Source organism: Cervus elaphus, chromosome 11, assembly GCF_910594005.1.
Source record: "Cervus elaphus chromosome 11, mCerEla1.1, whole genome shotgun sequence".
Lineage (NCBI taxonomy): Eukaryota > Metazoa > Chordata > Mammalia > Artiodactyla > Cervidae > Cervus > Cervus elaphus.
In genome coordinates, this window is record NC_057825.1 from 98781226 (window position 1) to 98797000 (window position 15775).

General features: G+C 55.5%; 1 protein-coding gene across 10 annotated transcripts in view; it reads right to left on the bottom strand.

Moving 5' to 3' along the window:
• Window positions 1-15775, bottom strand: part of INPP4A (inositol polyphosphate-4-phosphatase type I A) — a 121549-nt gene that overhangs the window by 27050 nt on the left and 78724 nt on the right. For 5 of the 10 annotated variants that reach the window (XM_043918653.1, XM_043918647.1, XM_043918651.1 and 2 more), the window contains exons 8-17: window positions 14713-14824; window positions 13858-13948; window positions 13294-13441; window positions 11612-11742; window positions 9482-9586; window positions 8911-9019; window positions 6954-6971; window positions 4265-4448; window positions 3673-3891; window positions 2761-3010 (exon numbers count right to left, since the gene is read on the bottom strand). In XM_043918653.1, the coding sequence (XP_043774588.1) occupies window positions 2761-3010; window positions 3673-3891; window positions 4265-4448; window positions 6954-6971; window positions 8911-9019; window positions 9482-9586; window positions 11612-11742; window positions 13294-13441; window positions 13858-13948; window positions 14713-14824 (1367 nt within the window). The remainder of the gene's footprint in view (window positions 1-2760; window positions 3011-3672; window positions 3892-4264; window positions 4449-6953; window positions 6972-8910; window positions 9020-9481; window positions 9587-11611; window positions 11743-13293; window positions 13442-13857; window positions 13949-14712; window positions 14825-15775) is intronic. The other 5 variants (XM_043918652.1, XM_043918650.1, XM_043918648.1 and 2 more) reach the window with 3 other exon arrangements.

Sequence of the window (15775 nt, forward strand, 5' to 3'; positions counted from 1 at the left end):
TTCAATTTCACTTTTCCCTTAAAAACTCTAAAATTTTCCTGGTTAACTGTGTGTGCCACTTATTAAGAAACAAGTTTGAAAAGGGATTGTTTGGGGGTAAAAGCTTATTTTCTGTCTGAACTTTTGGTTTCCAAGAATGTTTTCAGATCCTGAAATAGGCAGTTTCAGATCCCCAAGAACAGAAAGAACCAGCTGGACGGGGATTGACACCCTGGACTTTCCAGGAGGGCGGTGGCCAGGATCTTTGTCCATGACTGTCTTTGGCCGTGACTTCTTAAACTGGCCAGCGGGACAGAAAACAGAGCAACATTAAAGAGCTGTGTGTGGTGAAGATTTCAGTGTCCTCACCAGAGCTCAGACCTCCCGAGACCATCTGCTTCCTAAGGAGGGAAACCGCCATGGGGTGTATGACACAGAACGTCTGTCTGGTTAAAACCTTCCTCAGACCCGGGAAGAATGCCAACTCCTGCCTCCCCACAACCTCTGAGATCCCGGATCTCCGTGAGGAGAAGGTTCTAGGAGCCTGCTTTCAGGATCTGCACTGATCCCAAGCAGCTGCGCTGGGACTACACCTGAGAAGAGGTCAGGGGTTAAACCTGCTGGGAAAATTCATCTTTAGTAACACGGAAAGGGAGGGACTTCCTCTGGTGGCCTTAAGGCTCTGAGTCCCTTGAGATCTGCTGACCACAGTGGACTGCTCCACACACATGCAGCACATAGTCTCAAGGGCACACGACCCGGGGTGTGACCCGTGGACCTCGGGTTAACAGAAAGCAGGTCCGAGGTTGAAGAACTCTCTGGGGACGAGGAGAGCAGGAGTGTGTGTGCATGGAATGTCGTGGAAGTCAGCAGATCCTGGCGCGTTGGTGGGGAGGGGTGAAGACGGATCACTTGGGGAGACGACCAGGAGGAGCCTCTGTGGCTCCTGACGGTGGGGACTGGTCAGTGGGTCCCGCTGAGCCCTGGCCCCAGGTGAACCCCGCCCACCAGGCAAGGCTGAGGCAGGGGATGAAAACCGAGGACCCAGCATGGGGTGGAGAACTGGAATGAAAAGGGATAATAAAGTCTTTCCAAGAAGCAGGAGTTGTCGTTCACAGGTAATAAATACACTGGTGTGAACCCAACCTGCTCATTAGGCCGAAACTACTGCCCTGGGAACTTGGAGGGGCATCAGGACGCATGACAGAGCCCAGCTCTGGCCCTGGAGGACGAGAGACGGAGCAGGACAACGCCTCCGTCTGGTTCTCCCTGACCCTCGTCACGCTGGGGTCTGATGGCTTCCCGGCTATGCTTAGGGTCATGGGCAGGTACTCTGGAGGCACGTGGTTTCATGTTTCTCTGAACACTTCCTATTCATGGGAGCACAACAGAGCTGATCTGTCAGGCACACACAGGTACCATCAAGTCCTAGATATCACAAATCAATGCTCATTTAAATCACTTCAAAACTGCACTTAAATTTGTCTGTATGTTTGAACATTACGAGATGTGCCTAGGAAAAAAGGACATTTAACAAGTTTTGAATATAACAGTATACCTGATCAAACAAACTACCTCCTGCATATTTTAAAACTCCAATCAGTAACTTTTTTTTATATCCAGAAAAATGTTTAAATTGCAAGCAGGACAATATTAAAGAGACATGAGCAATGAACTTTCAGAAGATTGTTAAAAGCAACACAATTTACGGTAAAAAATGAGAGCATGAACGACGACAAAACAGCTCCATGAACTAAACACAGGTCTAGGAACTGAGAGTCAAAGCCCTCACAGATGGGCGAGTGGAGGACGCAGACACCGTGGAGACACACACTCTTCAGAAGAGGAGACAGACTGCAGACAGAGTCTGGGGACAGACTGCAGGAGGGCTGGAGTGGGGAAGGCATCTGACAAACCAGGATGCTCAGACAGGAACCTGACTGTCTTAGAGGAACGCTGCCCAGTGTAGAAAGAAGTCCTGCTGCAGGAGGCCCATCAGCGCCTCAGCTCCCACCGCGTGACACTCCCAAAGCGGAGCAAGGAGGCGGCGGCGGCTGGTCTCAGCGGCCCGGCCCGCGGCCCCACCAGCTCTTAGGAAAGGCTGGAGCTATAGGGATGAACCAAGCACCCGAGTGTTCAGAAAGCATGTTACCCCAGCTTTAGGAGCCAGCAGGACCGAGGGCCTGGGTTAGGCTCCGTCTCCACAGACGGGGGCTCTTCATGAAGCAGGCTGCTCCAGGCCACTGTCCTGCCATCCACGGAGACACCCACCCTGGAGGTGGCGCTGAACAGATAAACCTAGCTGGGGCCCAGGCGTGGGAGAGGGACCCACCCTCTGAGTTACCAGCATGGTCCAGGGCAGCAGGCTGCGGCAGATAAAAGGGCTCCCAGCCCATGACCACCAGCCTCTACAGACAAGTGCGCTGGGCCTGCCACCAGCTCTCTCTTCCCTGCACGCTGCGCCTGCTCCTTCATCCCTAACGCAACAGGCAATCTCATCAGAAAGGTGCCTACCATTCCGCCTCCTTCAGGTTCCTAGGTGGGTGGACAAACTACAGATGCTTAGGAGCCTGACCCTCCCAGACGCGGCAGGGGGACCCGGGAGGGCTGAGGGCCAACCAGCCGTGAAGACGCGGAGAGCCCCCTGCCCACCACCTGCTGCTCCGGGCACTGTGGCACCCCCCTCTGCTGAGAGGCCTCCCTGCAGTCTGCGTGGGGTCATGGAGTTAGAGACACACGGACAGACGGACAGTATGCGTGGGACCCGGGCTGCATACGCACGTGTGGGTGTGGTCGGGTGAGGGCAGCATGCAGCGGAGGGGCATGGCGAGGAGGGGGCGTTGCAGAGGGCGTCCTCCGGTCGGATCCAGTAGGCCCGGCTGCCCCGGTTACCTTTCCGGCTGCAGCCGCCGCCGGCACCCGGGAGGCCGTCTTCGCAGCCCTCACTCTGCAGGTGCTCACGCTGCAGCAGCTTGTCCACCCGCTGGATGATGCACTCGAGGCTCTTGTCCACATTCAGCCACACCTTCTCCTTCCAGAGCAAGGGCACGGGGTCAGCGCCGCAGGTGGAACAGAACACAAGCCACGACACTCCCAACTTGGATCCCCACCTGGGCCCCAGGCTCCCTAAAGCCCACAATTTAGAAACAGCGAGATAATTCACAACTCCTTATTACAGGTGCATTTGCTTTTCCAAGGACAAATCAACGTCATGTTTTGTGGAGAGTCTGCCAGTCACTATCCCAGAGGCCAAAGCAGGCAGAAGGGACAGTCTCGTCCCCTCCTCTGTCCACTGCAGACCTCACACGACCGTCCCAGGAGACCAAGGTCCTCTGGGGGGAGCTGCTGGCCATGTAGGTTGGGGAGGGGGTGTCTGCAGGAACACAGACAGAACTCGGGACGCTGGGGCGGGGCTGGAGGAGCCCAGTACCTCTGAAGAGCAGACCCAACAAGGACAGAGCTGGCTTTGTGCTGTGTCACTACAAGAGGGACAGACCCGCCCTTGGAGCCCACCTGTCGGGAGCAGCATGACACGACGTCACAGCACAGCTCCCAAGTCCTCGGTCCCTCAGTTCCGGGACGATGCAGCCTGGCAGGGCCGATGGCCAGCAAGAGAGCAAGGCCTTGCGTTTTCCAGGCCAGCTCAGCGTGGGAGTGGGGGTGGGGGTGGGGGTGGGGGGAGTGCAGACTCACCCACTCCTCCTCGTGCCAGTCCACCTGCAGAGAAGACCGGCTGTTCCTGCCCGACCACCGAGCCATGAGGGTGTCCTGGTCATTCCGCAGCATCACCTGCTCCTCCTCAGTCGAGGTGGGCGAGGCCTTGGAGGCGATGTAGTCGGGTCGGGCGGCATTCAGCCCATGGATGGAGGTGGCCAGCAGCTTGCAGTCGCACACGGTGACCAGCTGCCGGGTCTGCGGGGACATACGCACACCCAGCCTCTGAGCACCCAAACCGTGCTGGGCAGGCCATTACTAAGAAGGCAGAGGAACCATCCCAGCTCCAACAAGCCCCCTGGCGCTCACTGCGAAGTCAAGGGCGTGAGCCGTCACCAAGTATCCTAAGCCCTGGGCGTCACCACCTTGCCCCGCTCCAGCTGTGTGACCATAGGCCAGTCCCAGACCGCCGCTCCAGGCCGTGTGGGAAACAGACCTGAAGGCAGACAGACCTTCAAGGTCATCCCAACGTCACCACTTGTGTGGACAGCTCTCAGCACGTGTGAGGTGTCCAGGGGTTTTCAGACGCCCGAGGGCCCCACTCCACCTGCAGCAGGGGAGTCCCTCTTACCTTGTCTGCCAAGATGGCAAGTGTTCTCTCCAGGCCCGTGGCAGACCTGTCCTTGGCCGCCCTCGAGAGCCGCTCAGCGTAGTAACTCACTTGGGTTTTGAGGGTGTTGATCTGGGCGATGATCTCCTTAGCTCTGATGATGTCCTGTGGTATGTAGATGATGGACTGGCAGCTGGATGATGTGCTAGGAAGGATTGAAACAGATTCAAAAGGGTTCTCCCAAGTTGACAAGGCTGGAGACACCCTCCCAACCCCAGCCCGCACCCAACACAAGGAGAAGCGTCCTGTTCCTCAGGGGTGTTTTACTAGGCTAGTCTAGTTGTTGATGGGCAAGAGTAAATCTCAGGAGATCCATCCTGTCTATATGGTAGAGGCTTAAAATATTAAAATACAACTAAGTCTTTTATCTACGTTCCCACGTATCTGTGTTTCTGTGTTTACACACCCGTGTACAGATACTGAGCCCTGTGGTCGTCTGCACACCCACCATCTTTCCCCTAAGAACCTCTTTCGTCAGTTTCTAAGTGTTACCTGAGTGGAGACTTGGGGTCGGCTAATACTGGAGGGGGTCATGCCACAGTGCAAGGAGACTTCAGTGGGGGCTGGACTTTGCCAAAAGGTTCCTGGTTTCTCATTTGGCCAATGAGGACTTCAAACTTCCTACGCATAGACCCACACCCTCCTTCATGTGTCTACCTTGGCAAGTCCCCAGAAAACGGGGCTTCTGTCCCTTCTCTCCTGCTCTGGGACTGCCTAGCTTAAAAAGTACTGTCCTGAGGGATGAAGGGGGCCTGGAGAATGTGCCGAACCGGAGGCCAGGCCCGGCCACCTCAGCGACTTAGGAGACTGGCCCTTCCCCCTCTCTCTGCCGCCAAGCGACATGTGTGTGCCTCTTGGGATGTAACGTCAGAGCCACAGCTCAGCCACTGCCCCGCACAAACACCAGCCTCTGGTGGGACCTTCTAGACGGGGACATAAACTGAATGTCTCTTGGCTAAAATGCCAAATCAACCCTATATTACAAACTTATTTTTCAGACCACCTGAGGAAGCGAGGGAAGCAGGGGGAAACATATAAGGCACCCATCTTTCACGGAATGAGGGGCCTTGACTGATGCCCTCAAAGAACTGCCCTTTGACTTTGGGAGAAGAGACAGAAGGTGGAGGACCACACACCCCTTCGTTGCCCCGGGAGATGAGGGTCACGTGATCAGGGATGAGGCCTTTCCTCACCGGGCTCGTCCCAGGCTAACCCAAAGCTGGGTCCCTAAGAAACGGCCCTGCCCTGCCCCCTGACAGACTACGGGGTCAGCATGCACACACGAAAACCACAGCACCCCAGAACAAACAACACCCCAAGCCCAGACGTCACAGTGAGAAACGATGGAGGTGTCAGAAGCCCATGCAGCAGGCCGCAGTCAGGCCCGCACAGCATGAGGTGTGCACGCCGCTCTCCAAGCTGCAATCCCTCTGCCCAATGAATAGCTGCCACTCAGCGGAGTCGAGTCTCAGGACGGGAGTTTTCAAATCTCTTCTTCCCAGGCCCCAGTCTTGAGAGAACACATGTGACTTGAGATGCACATTCGTGTGTGTGTGGAATGGTGTGTCCACTTCAGCAAATACAAAGCCTCCAGCCAGCCAGAGAGGAATCACCTCCCCACTCACCACAAGTCCTCACACACAGGTCCTACCAGCAACTCGGGCTCACGGAGGGGACACGTGGTGGGAGTGAGAAAGGACACGCCTCAAACAGCGGCTGTTCATGGACTGTGAACAGCAGTCGTGTGAGCCCAACCAAAGACTAAAGGTGGGGAAGCTGCAGAGCTTCGGCTGGGGAACAGGGCCATGTCCCCGCGGCACCCTGGCCCTCCCGGCCAGGGCCCTGGGCTGCTCCAGCTCCGTAAAGGTAGCAGCTCCGAGAGGAGCAGAAGCCTCACAAGTCCTGGTGCAAAACCCCCTGTTCTGGACTGGGGCTGTGCTCTGGGTGAGGCTGGGGAGGCCTGGAGCAGCACCTGGGGACCCTGGCCAGCAGGCACCAGGATTCCGGCTGCCATCTCATTCTTTGGTGGAGAAAGTCATCTGGTTATATTAACCCCTGGTCTGCCTTCCAGGGGTAAAACTGACCTAGTAATTTGTTTTGCAAATCTCTATTAACCATTAAATAGAAAAATGTAAGCTGGGGACTACCCTGCTGGTCTACGGTTAAGACACTGCGCTTCATTGGCAGGGGCAGGGGTTCAATCCCTGGGCAGGGAACTAAGACCCTACGTGCCGTGAGGCATGGCCAAAGAAAAAAAAGTAAGCTGGTTTCATTCCTGCGAGAGGTGAAGGGGAAGTAAAAACAGAAGAGCCTTAGATGGCAGTGAAAGAAGCCAGGAAGGGACTCCCAAACTCAGCACTGCACTGGCTGGAAGCCTCAGCACCGGGGACCTGCCTGGCCTGGGCTCCTGCTCGTCATGGAGAAAGAGGGAGGGTTTCAAACAGCAGACTGGGAGGGTTTCAAACAGCAGACTGGAGACGGGCTATTCATTATCACAGAACATTGCAGTTGGAGGAGAGTTCTGTCTACGGGGCTACAGCGAGGAGCCTGCGGGGGCGCGGCAGGGGCAGCACCTCACGGAGGAGGGGACAGGCTTTCTCTGCACGAGAGCAAGACCCAAACGCACACTCTCCACAGACAGAGAACTCACCAACACTCCTCAAAACTGCTAAAGAAAAGAACCAAGACGAAATATTAGCAGCTTGTTAGCAAACGGCAAATGCAAAACAAAAACCGTAAAAACCAAGTTCTCTTTCATCAAAATTCTGGAGATAACTTGAGAAGGCCCGGACTACAGGGAGGATTCAGCCTAGGAGCCCAGCATGCTCCCTGGTCAGAGCAGCGTCTGCGCGTGCACCTGAGCCCCAGGGAGACGCCCCATGTGGCGGGTTGCACCTGCGCCAAGCAGAGCTCCCCTGGTGCAAACCACTCCTGCAGGTGGTTTTATGCCATTAGTAGGAAAATACATAAACATGTACATTATACATTTGAAAAATACTACAAAAGCCTTTGGGGAATAAGGGTCCTGAAGTTCACATGCAGGATAACTAGGCATCAACACCCCGACCTTCCTGGGACAGGGCCAGCCCCGACTGGCTTTCTCCGCCAGGGCCCCAGGCCAGCTGGAGTCGCACGCTCACACCTCCACACGGCCACATGCAGTGCAGCGACACACATCGGCTGGCCGTGCAGAGCGGCGGTGGCGCAGGAAGCTGTCTTTGCCCTAACTCCCAGGGGACCACCAGGCTGGCGAATCCTCAGGTGGGTCTGGTGGCCTGGTGTGAGGAACCCTTGGTGGGGCCAGATCAGGGTCAAGGGGGCTGCAGGAAGGTGGGCAGGATGCCAAAGATGCTGCCCAGTCTGAGGCTCACCTCCCACCCTCTGCCCTGGGGACAGCTCTGAACCCTGACTCCCTGGGTGCTCTCTGCCCGCCTGCTCACCCCTCAGCCCACAGCCCACTGCACCAGTCCTTTCTCCCCAGCCCGTGCAGTCCAAGGTCAACGTGCTCAAGCCCTGTCCTGACAGCCGCCCAGGACAGAGAGCCAGGCTCTGGCCTGAGGCTGCGGCCAGCACTGTGTGTGCACTCAGTCACTAGGCCTCCACGACTGCTCCCCGGGTCCTCCTGAGGATTGTGGGCCTTGGTGTGGGGGCCCCCTCAAAGTGCTCTGCTCTGGCCCCTCAGCTCCACATTCTGCACAGGCTGCTCTGCTGTGCCCCCAGCTTCTTCTTTCTCTGAGACACCACCTTCTTCTCCTAGCCCTTCCAGGATCACTGCCCGGTCCTGCCTCCCCATCTTCTCTAGAACCTCGCTCCATCAGTGTCCTCCACCATCTCCCCTCGTTAGCCACATCTCTCCTACCAACCTGAGACAAACTTGTCTTGGTCCCACTCGTCCTCCACCTCTAGGTCCGAGTAGCCCATGGCATCACCTACACACATCCCGTCTACTTCCTACACCCGAGCCCTCTGGTCAAGGTAAGTCTAGCCAGGTGATGTTCGGGAAGATCACCAATGCCTCCTGGTGTCGGACACGACAGCCCGGCTTAGTGCTCTCTCCCTATCACCCCTGCCCTGTAGCAACCCCTGCGCCTTCTTTCCAGCAGGCTCCTAGCACCGGTGTCGACCTACCTGGCCAACCCCTCTCGCCGGAGCTCCGCCCCGAGGCCCCGCCCCTTATCACGTGCCCCTCCCACCTCGCTGTTTCCCCACTCTGATTGGTCACTCCCTGCAGCCCCTGGAGCCTCTCTGACCCTGGGGACACTGACCACCAATGTCTGCCAGGAGAGGAAACCATCTTTCCCAGGCCTCACACCCTGTGACCTTCGACCAGGGTTTCTAAAGGGCAGCGGAGCCCGCCAAGTCCGCGAGGGCCGGAGGCACCATTCTCCAGGCGGATTTTTCAATCGGCTGCCGTTTTGCAGGGACAGGCCCTCGGGCACCCGTCACCGCCCAGCTTGGACGTGCACAGGGTCCTCAGGCAGCTCCCCCTACTCTGCAAAAGCAGATCGGACGGTGGACGTTTCTGTGGTCCCGTTGTGACCTTTTTCTTTAATCTGGGAAGCCTGACACAGCAAAACAAGGAAGACAGACACCCTCTGAGAACTTACTGTTTCTTAGTCTCTTCAAACTTGTGCAGCTTTTTGCGGAGGCCTCCTGACTTGAAGCCCTGGCAGTGTGCTGCTGGCGCCCCGATGGTGACAATGTCATAGTTCTGATCTGAATGACAGAAAGCTCTCCTCCGTTACTCTGGATCAGGCCTGTGGACAAGCTGGCTACGGGGATATGCACGAAGCTCTGGGGTCCCCTGCCAGCCCAGCTCCAAACAGCCTGTGGCAACCCTAGTCCCACCATCCAGGGTGCCCGAGGGCCTCTGGAGCCCAGGACCCTCATCTTGGCTCAGAGGGGCCTGTGTGAGTCTCAGGGTGGGGCCACACAGCGACCCACAACACTCAGCCTCAGAAGGATGACCTGTGGGCCGTTTTCTGCCCCAGAAACGCAAGGGAAGCTGGAGGAAGGACAAACGAGAGGAAGGTGCTAGAGCTCCTTGCAAAGGCCTTGGAGGCCCCTGTGCTGTCCTCTCAGCCCAACGCCACAGCAGATATACAGGACAGACGTGGGACAGCTCAGGGACCAAGGGCCAGTGGGGGAAAGAAGCGACATGATTCACGGGACAGTTACCTGCTCCTCCATCATCCTGAACTCTCATCCTTTGTATGTGCAAGTTAGTGGGAACAAATTCTAGCTTTTTATCTGCTTTCAAACTGCTTGCTTTGAACGACGGACCTAAGGATCAGAAGGAGAGAAGATAAAGATGGTCAGCCCGTACCCAGCATGCAAGAAAGGCACACACAGAAGGGATGCCGTGAGGATACTGCTGTGCGTGAGCAGGTGTGTGTCGGCAGAGGCCTCGGAGATTCCAAGCTGCCCACGAGCACACTGCCTTCCCTGATGGCGGGGGGTGTGAAACGTTGAGGGACAGCGGCTCCTGGCCAGAAGACTGGTCTGGGGTCCCAGGGGTGAGTGGAGGCAGGTGGAGCCACCCTTGGAAGCTGCCTACACCAGCTCTCAGCCGAGAGGTCTGACTCAGGGATGGGACTGTGTGCGGCACGCTGTCAGCACCGCTATAAAAAGCAGGTGGGCCCGTGCCAGAAAGCGCCTACTCCCACTGCAGAGCTTTCCAGCGTCTAAGAAGCTGCGTGACAGCAGAGACACATCTCAAATCTGAAAAGTGATGAGAAGGTCTACTCGTCACCCCAGGTCAGTCAAGGTGAGCAGGCGCCACAGGGCACCTAGTCTGGCTGCGGAACACACACTCACACATCCTCACGTACACCCTGGGTGGCTCAGGAGTTTGGACCGTGTTTTCTAACAAGATATTCACAATCTTACTTCTATAACTGGAATACTTAACTAAGTGAAGAATTACATGCCGAGAAAAGAAAGGGATTGTAAATTACGGTGACAATGAGGAGAAATAAACATTTCATTTAGTGAAAAATGGCACGTTTATTTTGCCAGCAATAGAAAATGAAGACTGGACACCATCTGCTCCGCGCTTTGCCCAGGAAACTGTTCCCCAGCTACTGATGGGGGGGCCCACGGACCAGCAACACCAGCTTCCTGGGAGCCTGTTAGAAATACCAAACCCCGGATCTTCTGTTAACAAGATTCTCAGGGGACATAGATGCACAATGACATCTCAGAAGCTCTGCTCCAGAAACCCCCAGGTGTGTGGGTTTCAGACTCCCCCAGGTAACAAGCAACCAGCACCAGCAGGTCCCTATGTCCCTTTAGGAAAACACTGCCATTTCTCTCAGAAACACACTTAGATCTTTTCTTCAGACGCAAACCAAACCCAGGGCACCATCATCTTGTCATCATTCCTGTATCTGGCTTCTTCTCAATCAAGTTCATGGACAGGTTCCTAAGTTCTGTGTCAGAATCACATTAAGGGCTTATGACTTTCCTGAAAACCTGAAATTCTGTTATAAAAAGGGGAAGAAGGGAAGAATCTGGAGAATAAAGTAATTGAAAGCCAACGTCATTCCATTGGAATCAAAAGGGAGTGAGTTTATCATCGTTTTCTAAATCTACCCGAACATGCTTTGAAAATCAAGTGGCACCTTTTAATAACAGGTGTCTGTATTTCATTTTCTCTTCTAAGCCTTAAAATGGAGAGCTCCACTCAGACAATTTGTATGTCAATGTGTGTGTGTGTACTCATGTTCTTTTCTGACTCTGTGACCACATGGACTGTAGCCCACCAGGCTCCTCTGTCCATGGCATTTTCCAGGCAAGAATACATGTGTGGGTTGCCATTTCCTTCTCCAGGCGATCCTCCCGACCCAGGGATTAAACCTGCATCTTTTGTGTCTCTTATACCAGCAGGCGGATTGTTTACCACTGGTGCCACCTGGGAAGCCCATATATCAACATATAACCAAACAGTTAGACTAGGAAATCCAGAAAACCCTGCCTTGATTGGTCTCAAGGCAAAAGGCCTACATCCTTTTGGGCCCTGCACTGATGCAGGACCGAGATGAGGCAGTCACATGAACTGACAGCCCGGGACTGTCTTTCCTCACTTTCATCCCACAGTGGTTTGTCTTGGCAGGTGACTCCACGGAAGGAACTTTCGATGCAATTCACACATTTGCCTTAATTAAGATCTGAAAACTCCATATTTGAAAGAACCGACATCTACATGAGAATCTGTTTTTAAAAATCCATTAGAGCGTCTGTCCATGGGCGTATGTGAGCAACCCTGGATTCCAGGTTTTTAGCTGGGAAATGAGAGTGGGCGCCCACCTTTGTACTGATGGAGGTCGGTCAGGTTCTCCTGGTAGGTGAGGATGATGGTCTGGTACTGTGTGACAATCTGGCGCCGGAGGCTCTCCCAGCATGGGGACAGCTCCCCCAGCTCCTCCAGTTCACACACTCTGCAAGCAAAACACACACGTCAGGCCATGGTGCCCACTCCCTCGCGGCAGAGGCTCAGGAGTCCTGAGCATCCAGGAGGACGGGTGGCCGTGGACGTGTCACTGGTGCCCAGGGAAGGCCCTGTGTGTCTGCAGGGCCAGCAGCGGCGCAGCAGGGCAGATGGCTCCACATTCGGCTCTAAGAAAGGTGGCCAACCACTGACCGCGTGGAAACCGCACAGACAAGCTTTTCGTAGGAACCTAGATGCTCAGGGAAAACTCAGCGAAGGACTGGAGAGGTCAGTGGCTCTGCCATGGCCCCTGTAGCCATGCACGTATCCGGAGGCCACAAGAGCGTGAGTCCGACCCTCCCGGACCACAAGAGGACTAGAGCCTGAGGGCAACCCTCTCCCCTCTCCTCACCCCCACCACGGCTGTCACTGCCCCCTGGGTTCTGGGAAGCACGGGCCTTTCTGGCCTCCCAGGCAGAGCTGCAGAACATAAGGCTGTCCAACAGTGGGCTGTTCAGCAGTGGGGGTCCCACAGCCGTCAGGCCCTTGAGTCTCACTGGCATCCTTTCCAGGTCTGGGACAAGGACCCTGGGAAACTGGCAACTTCAGCCATCGCTCCCGTCACTGTCTGTATAGGGATGAACTGTCTGGATGTAAAAGGTGTCGGGGTGAGGGGAGAAGAGGACAAGAAAGAGAGGACTTAGGATCTCCACAAAAATGCAGCTGTTTAAGAACTGAAATGCATGAGACTTCCCTGGGGGTCCAGTGGCTAAGAACCTGCGATTCCGCTTCAGAGCCATGGGTTCAATCCCTGGCTGGGGAAGTAAGAGCCTGCCTGCCTGCCCCGCGACATGGCCGAAGAAACAGAAATGATATATAATCTCAGCTCAGCAGGAAATAACAGCTACATAACCAGAATAATGAACACACACAACGGATTTTTAAAAAAGGATAACCATTTTAGGAAACTGGGGGGAAAGTATAAAAGACCTAAAGGCCTCATCATTTATGAGGATTTTCCTTTCCTAATCAGGAGTTAATCCCTGAAATTGATTGACAGTGCTCTATGCATATACACAGAAATACAGTAGAAAACACTGACATGGCTGAAGTGACTGTTTCTTGGGAAATAAACAAGAAAGTTGCGCATCTCAAGACTTACGTATTTTGTAAAAAGCCTTTTTGCACTCTTTCACGTTTTACACCATGCACTTTTTTCCCCTGGGGGGCTAATTTTATAAATGTTTTTATGAATCTACTAAATTATCTGAAGTTAAAAAGTTATACCATTTTATCATTATTAAATCAGCAAAAGGAATGCTGAAGGGGGGAACGGGTGCTTGGCGCTGGTACAGCTGGTCTGTCGGGCGCGTGACCTTGTGACCTCCTCGCACCCAAATGGGGGACACAGTTGAGCAAACTGTTTCCTGAGCCCAGGCCGAGGAGCAGGCAGGCGGCAGGGCTGGGTGTGCGACCAGGCCCGTCTGAGGTCTGCGCTCACCCGCCCCGTCTGCGAGCTTTCCTCTGGGAAGGGGCGGACGGCAGGAGCCCTGGGCCTCACCTGGCTGCGTCCTCCTCCAGCAGGAGCTTCACAAACTGCCGCGGCACGTGCAGGGACAGCACGCTTTCTGCCATCTGCTCCAGGATCCGCAGGTGGTTGCCCTCGGTGGTCGGGAAGCGGTACATGCGGCAGATGGCACCACCAAACACTGAGGCGGGAGAGACAGGCTGCAGTGAGCGGGTGCAGGCTGCCGTGGCCCCCCTCCCCAGCCTGCATGGTGCCGTCACCCCCAGGTTTCCTTACTGTTTATCTCCAGGGAATCAGAACACTTAAACCCACGCCCACCGAGGGACTGAGCCTCAATGCTCCTGCCCTGAGACATGCAGTCTTGTCATCCCAGACACTGGTCATCGAGTCATCAAGACAGGGCAAAAGGAAGGAGGAGTCCCTTCCCTGGAGGGTCACAAGCTCCCAATATGCTGAACCAAAGACGGCATGCTGATGTGCAGAGAAGTAGCGCTGGTGGACACGCCCGTGACAATCAGAGCGGGTGGGGGAGGGGACCGCGGGCCCAAGTGGACACTCGCGAGAGTGGCAAGAGTACCCACGGAGGAAGCGGTTTACCCGATTTCAGTAAAGTGTCTTTTCGCAACGAAGCGTATTTGGATCGGATCCCCAGGGCCTCGGTCAAGCTCTCATCAACAGGCAGAACCATCTAAAAACACATACACACAAGCATGACGAAACTGACTTGGACGACGCCAGGGCGTATCACAGATCATAAGACTCCTAGAAACTAACATCCACAGTTAACGCTATGAGAAACAGCCAGCCCCAGCCTCAAACAAGGGAAGCCACCGCGGGGACACTGAGCGCCCTCTGCCCACACAGTTTTCTAGAAATGCACTCTTCTGACCGAGCCACTTCCCTTTGTCTCTGAGTGTTTGCTGTGTGGGATGAAAGGGCGCTGGTAGGCAGGCCCGGGAGTATTTCCACAGCTAACGTCTCAGTCTTATTTTGGGTACAATGAGCGATCTCTGTATTTTACAATGACTACTTATCAGTATTTAGGCTCTTACATGAGAACTCTTGTTTGAGAGCGTCTGTGTGAGCAGCTGTGCATGCGGGGGGCAGGGAGAGGTGGCGGCGGGGGTGGGGGGGCCACAGGTGTGCGATGGGGCCCAGGCAGCCATGGGCAGGGAGTGTCTGGCAGAGGAAGACCTTAACCCACCCTCAGACACAACCTGGGTCTCAGTCCACACCCGCGAGCCACCTCTCCCTCCCTACTGCAGCTCCCGCTATTGAGGAGCCAGCTGTGACCTGGAACAGAGGCTGGGGACCCCTCCTCTCTACCGGATAAGTGCCTGGGGGCGCAGGAATGTCCGGTAGGGGCCCCACTGTCCCCTCCCCTGAATTCAGAGGCCACGTCCATTAGGAGGGCCCACCAGTCCACCCAGAGGGAGAAGACGCTGGGCTCACCCTCCCGTTAACGGTGTCCAGAGACCGGGTCACTGGGGGCCGCTGATCTGACTTCTCCTCCATCTGCCAGCCCATCACAGTGATGTTGCCCACGCGGTCACTCTCTGCAGACCTGCAACCAGCAGTGCACTTCGGTATTGGTGCTGTGACTGTGCTTCAGCTTCTGCTAAATGCAAAGCTCAGCATCCCGGATGGTCGAGGGCCAGCTGGTTGGTCCAGCAGCAGTGACCACACGCAGGGCCTCTGAAGGCGGCAGGTGAGGAAAGCTGGGGCCACAAGGGAAGGCTGCGTCTGGGAGGGGGCGATGCCCCAGAGGGAAGCACAGATGTGCCAGTAAAGCGGGAGGGGAGGAGCCACCGCCCGCCTGGGAGGCAGGGGCCCCTCAGCCCTGGGCTGCCCCTCCCCCGAGAGTGACGGGGGCACACCTCAGAGTCAGGACCCAGAGCATCTTCTTCTGGCACAGGACCCCTTTCTGCTCCATCCACTCCATCCTCAAGCTCTGATTAGCCTCAAGGCCTAGGCCTGGACCCCAGTTAGCAGAGGTCACCCGGGAATTCCCAAAGCCTCTGAATCCTTCCTGATACAGCTGAGGCCCCTCTAGCCCTGGTCAGTTTCACCCCAAGACCCCTCAGGGTGGCTGCCGGCTGCCTGGGCCCATCTGATTCATCCAGGGAAGCTCTGGTGAGTCTCTGATTCATAAAGCAATACTGTGAAGCCTTGGGTTTTCTATCTAAGGTGTGGGACTTAGCCAGTTTCTAAATTTTGGCATGGTCACATCCGTCCACTGACCATATCCTCTGTGACTCACGCTCATGGTTCTCGTGCCTGGGAAAGTCAACCCCAGTCACACTGTTCAGTGACCATCTCTAGCGCCTTTTAAAAAGGATGATGTCCAACCAGAATCGGCCCTGGCAATGGATGAACCTGAGTGTTTTCCTCTAACCATCCTTCCCCATTCTCCCAAGACCCTTCCCGAGCCAGGCTCTCCACACACAGGATCTCTGCAGGGCAAGCCCTCCCAACACCAGCAACGCTGTCATCTCCACATCTTCAGAATGTCATG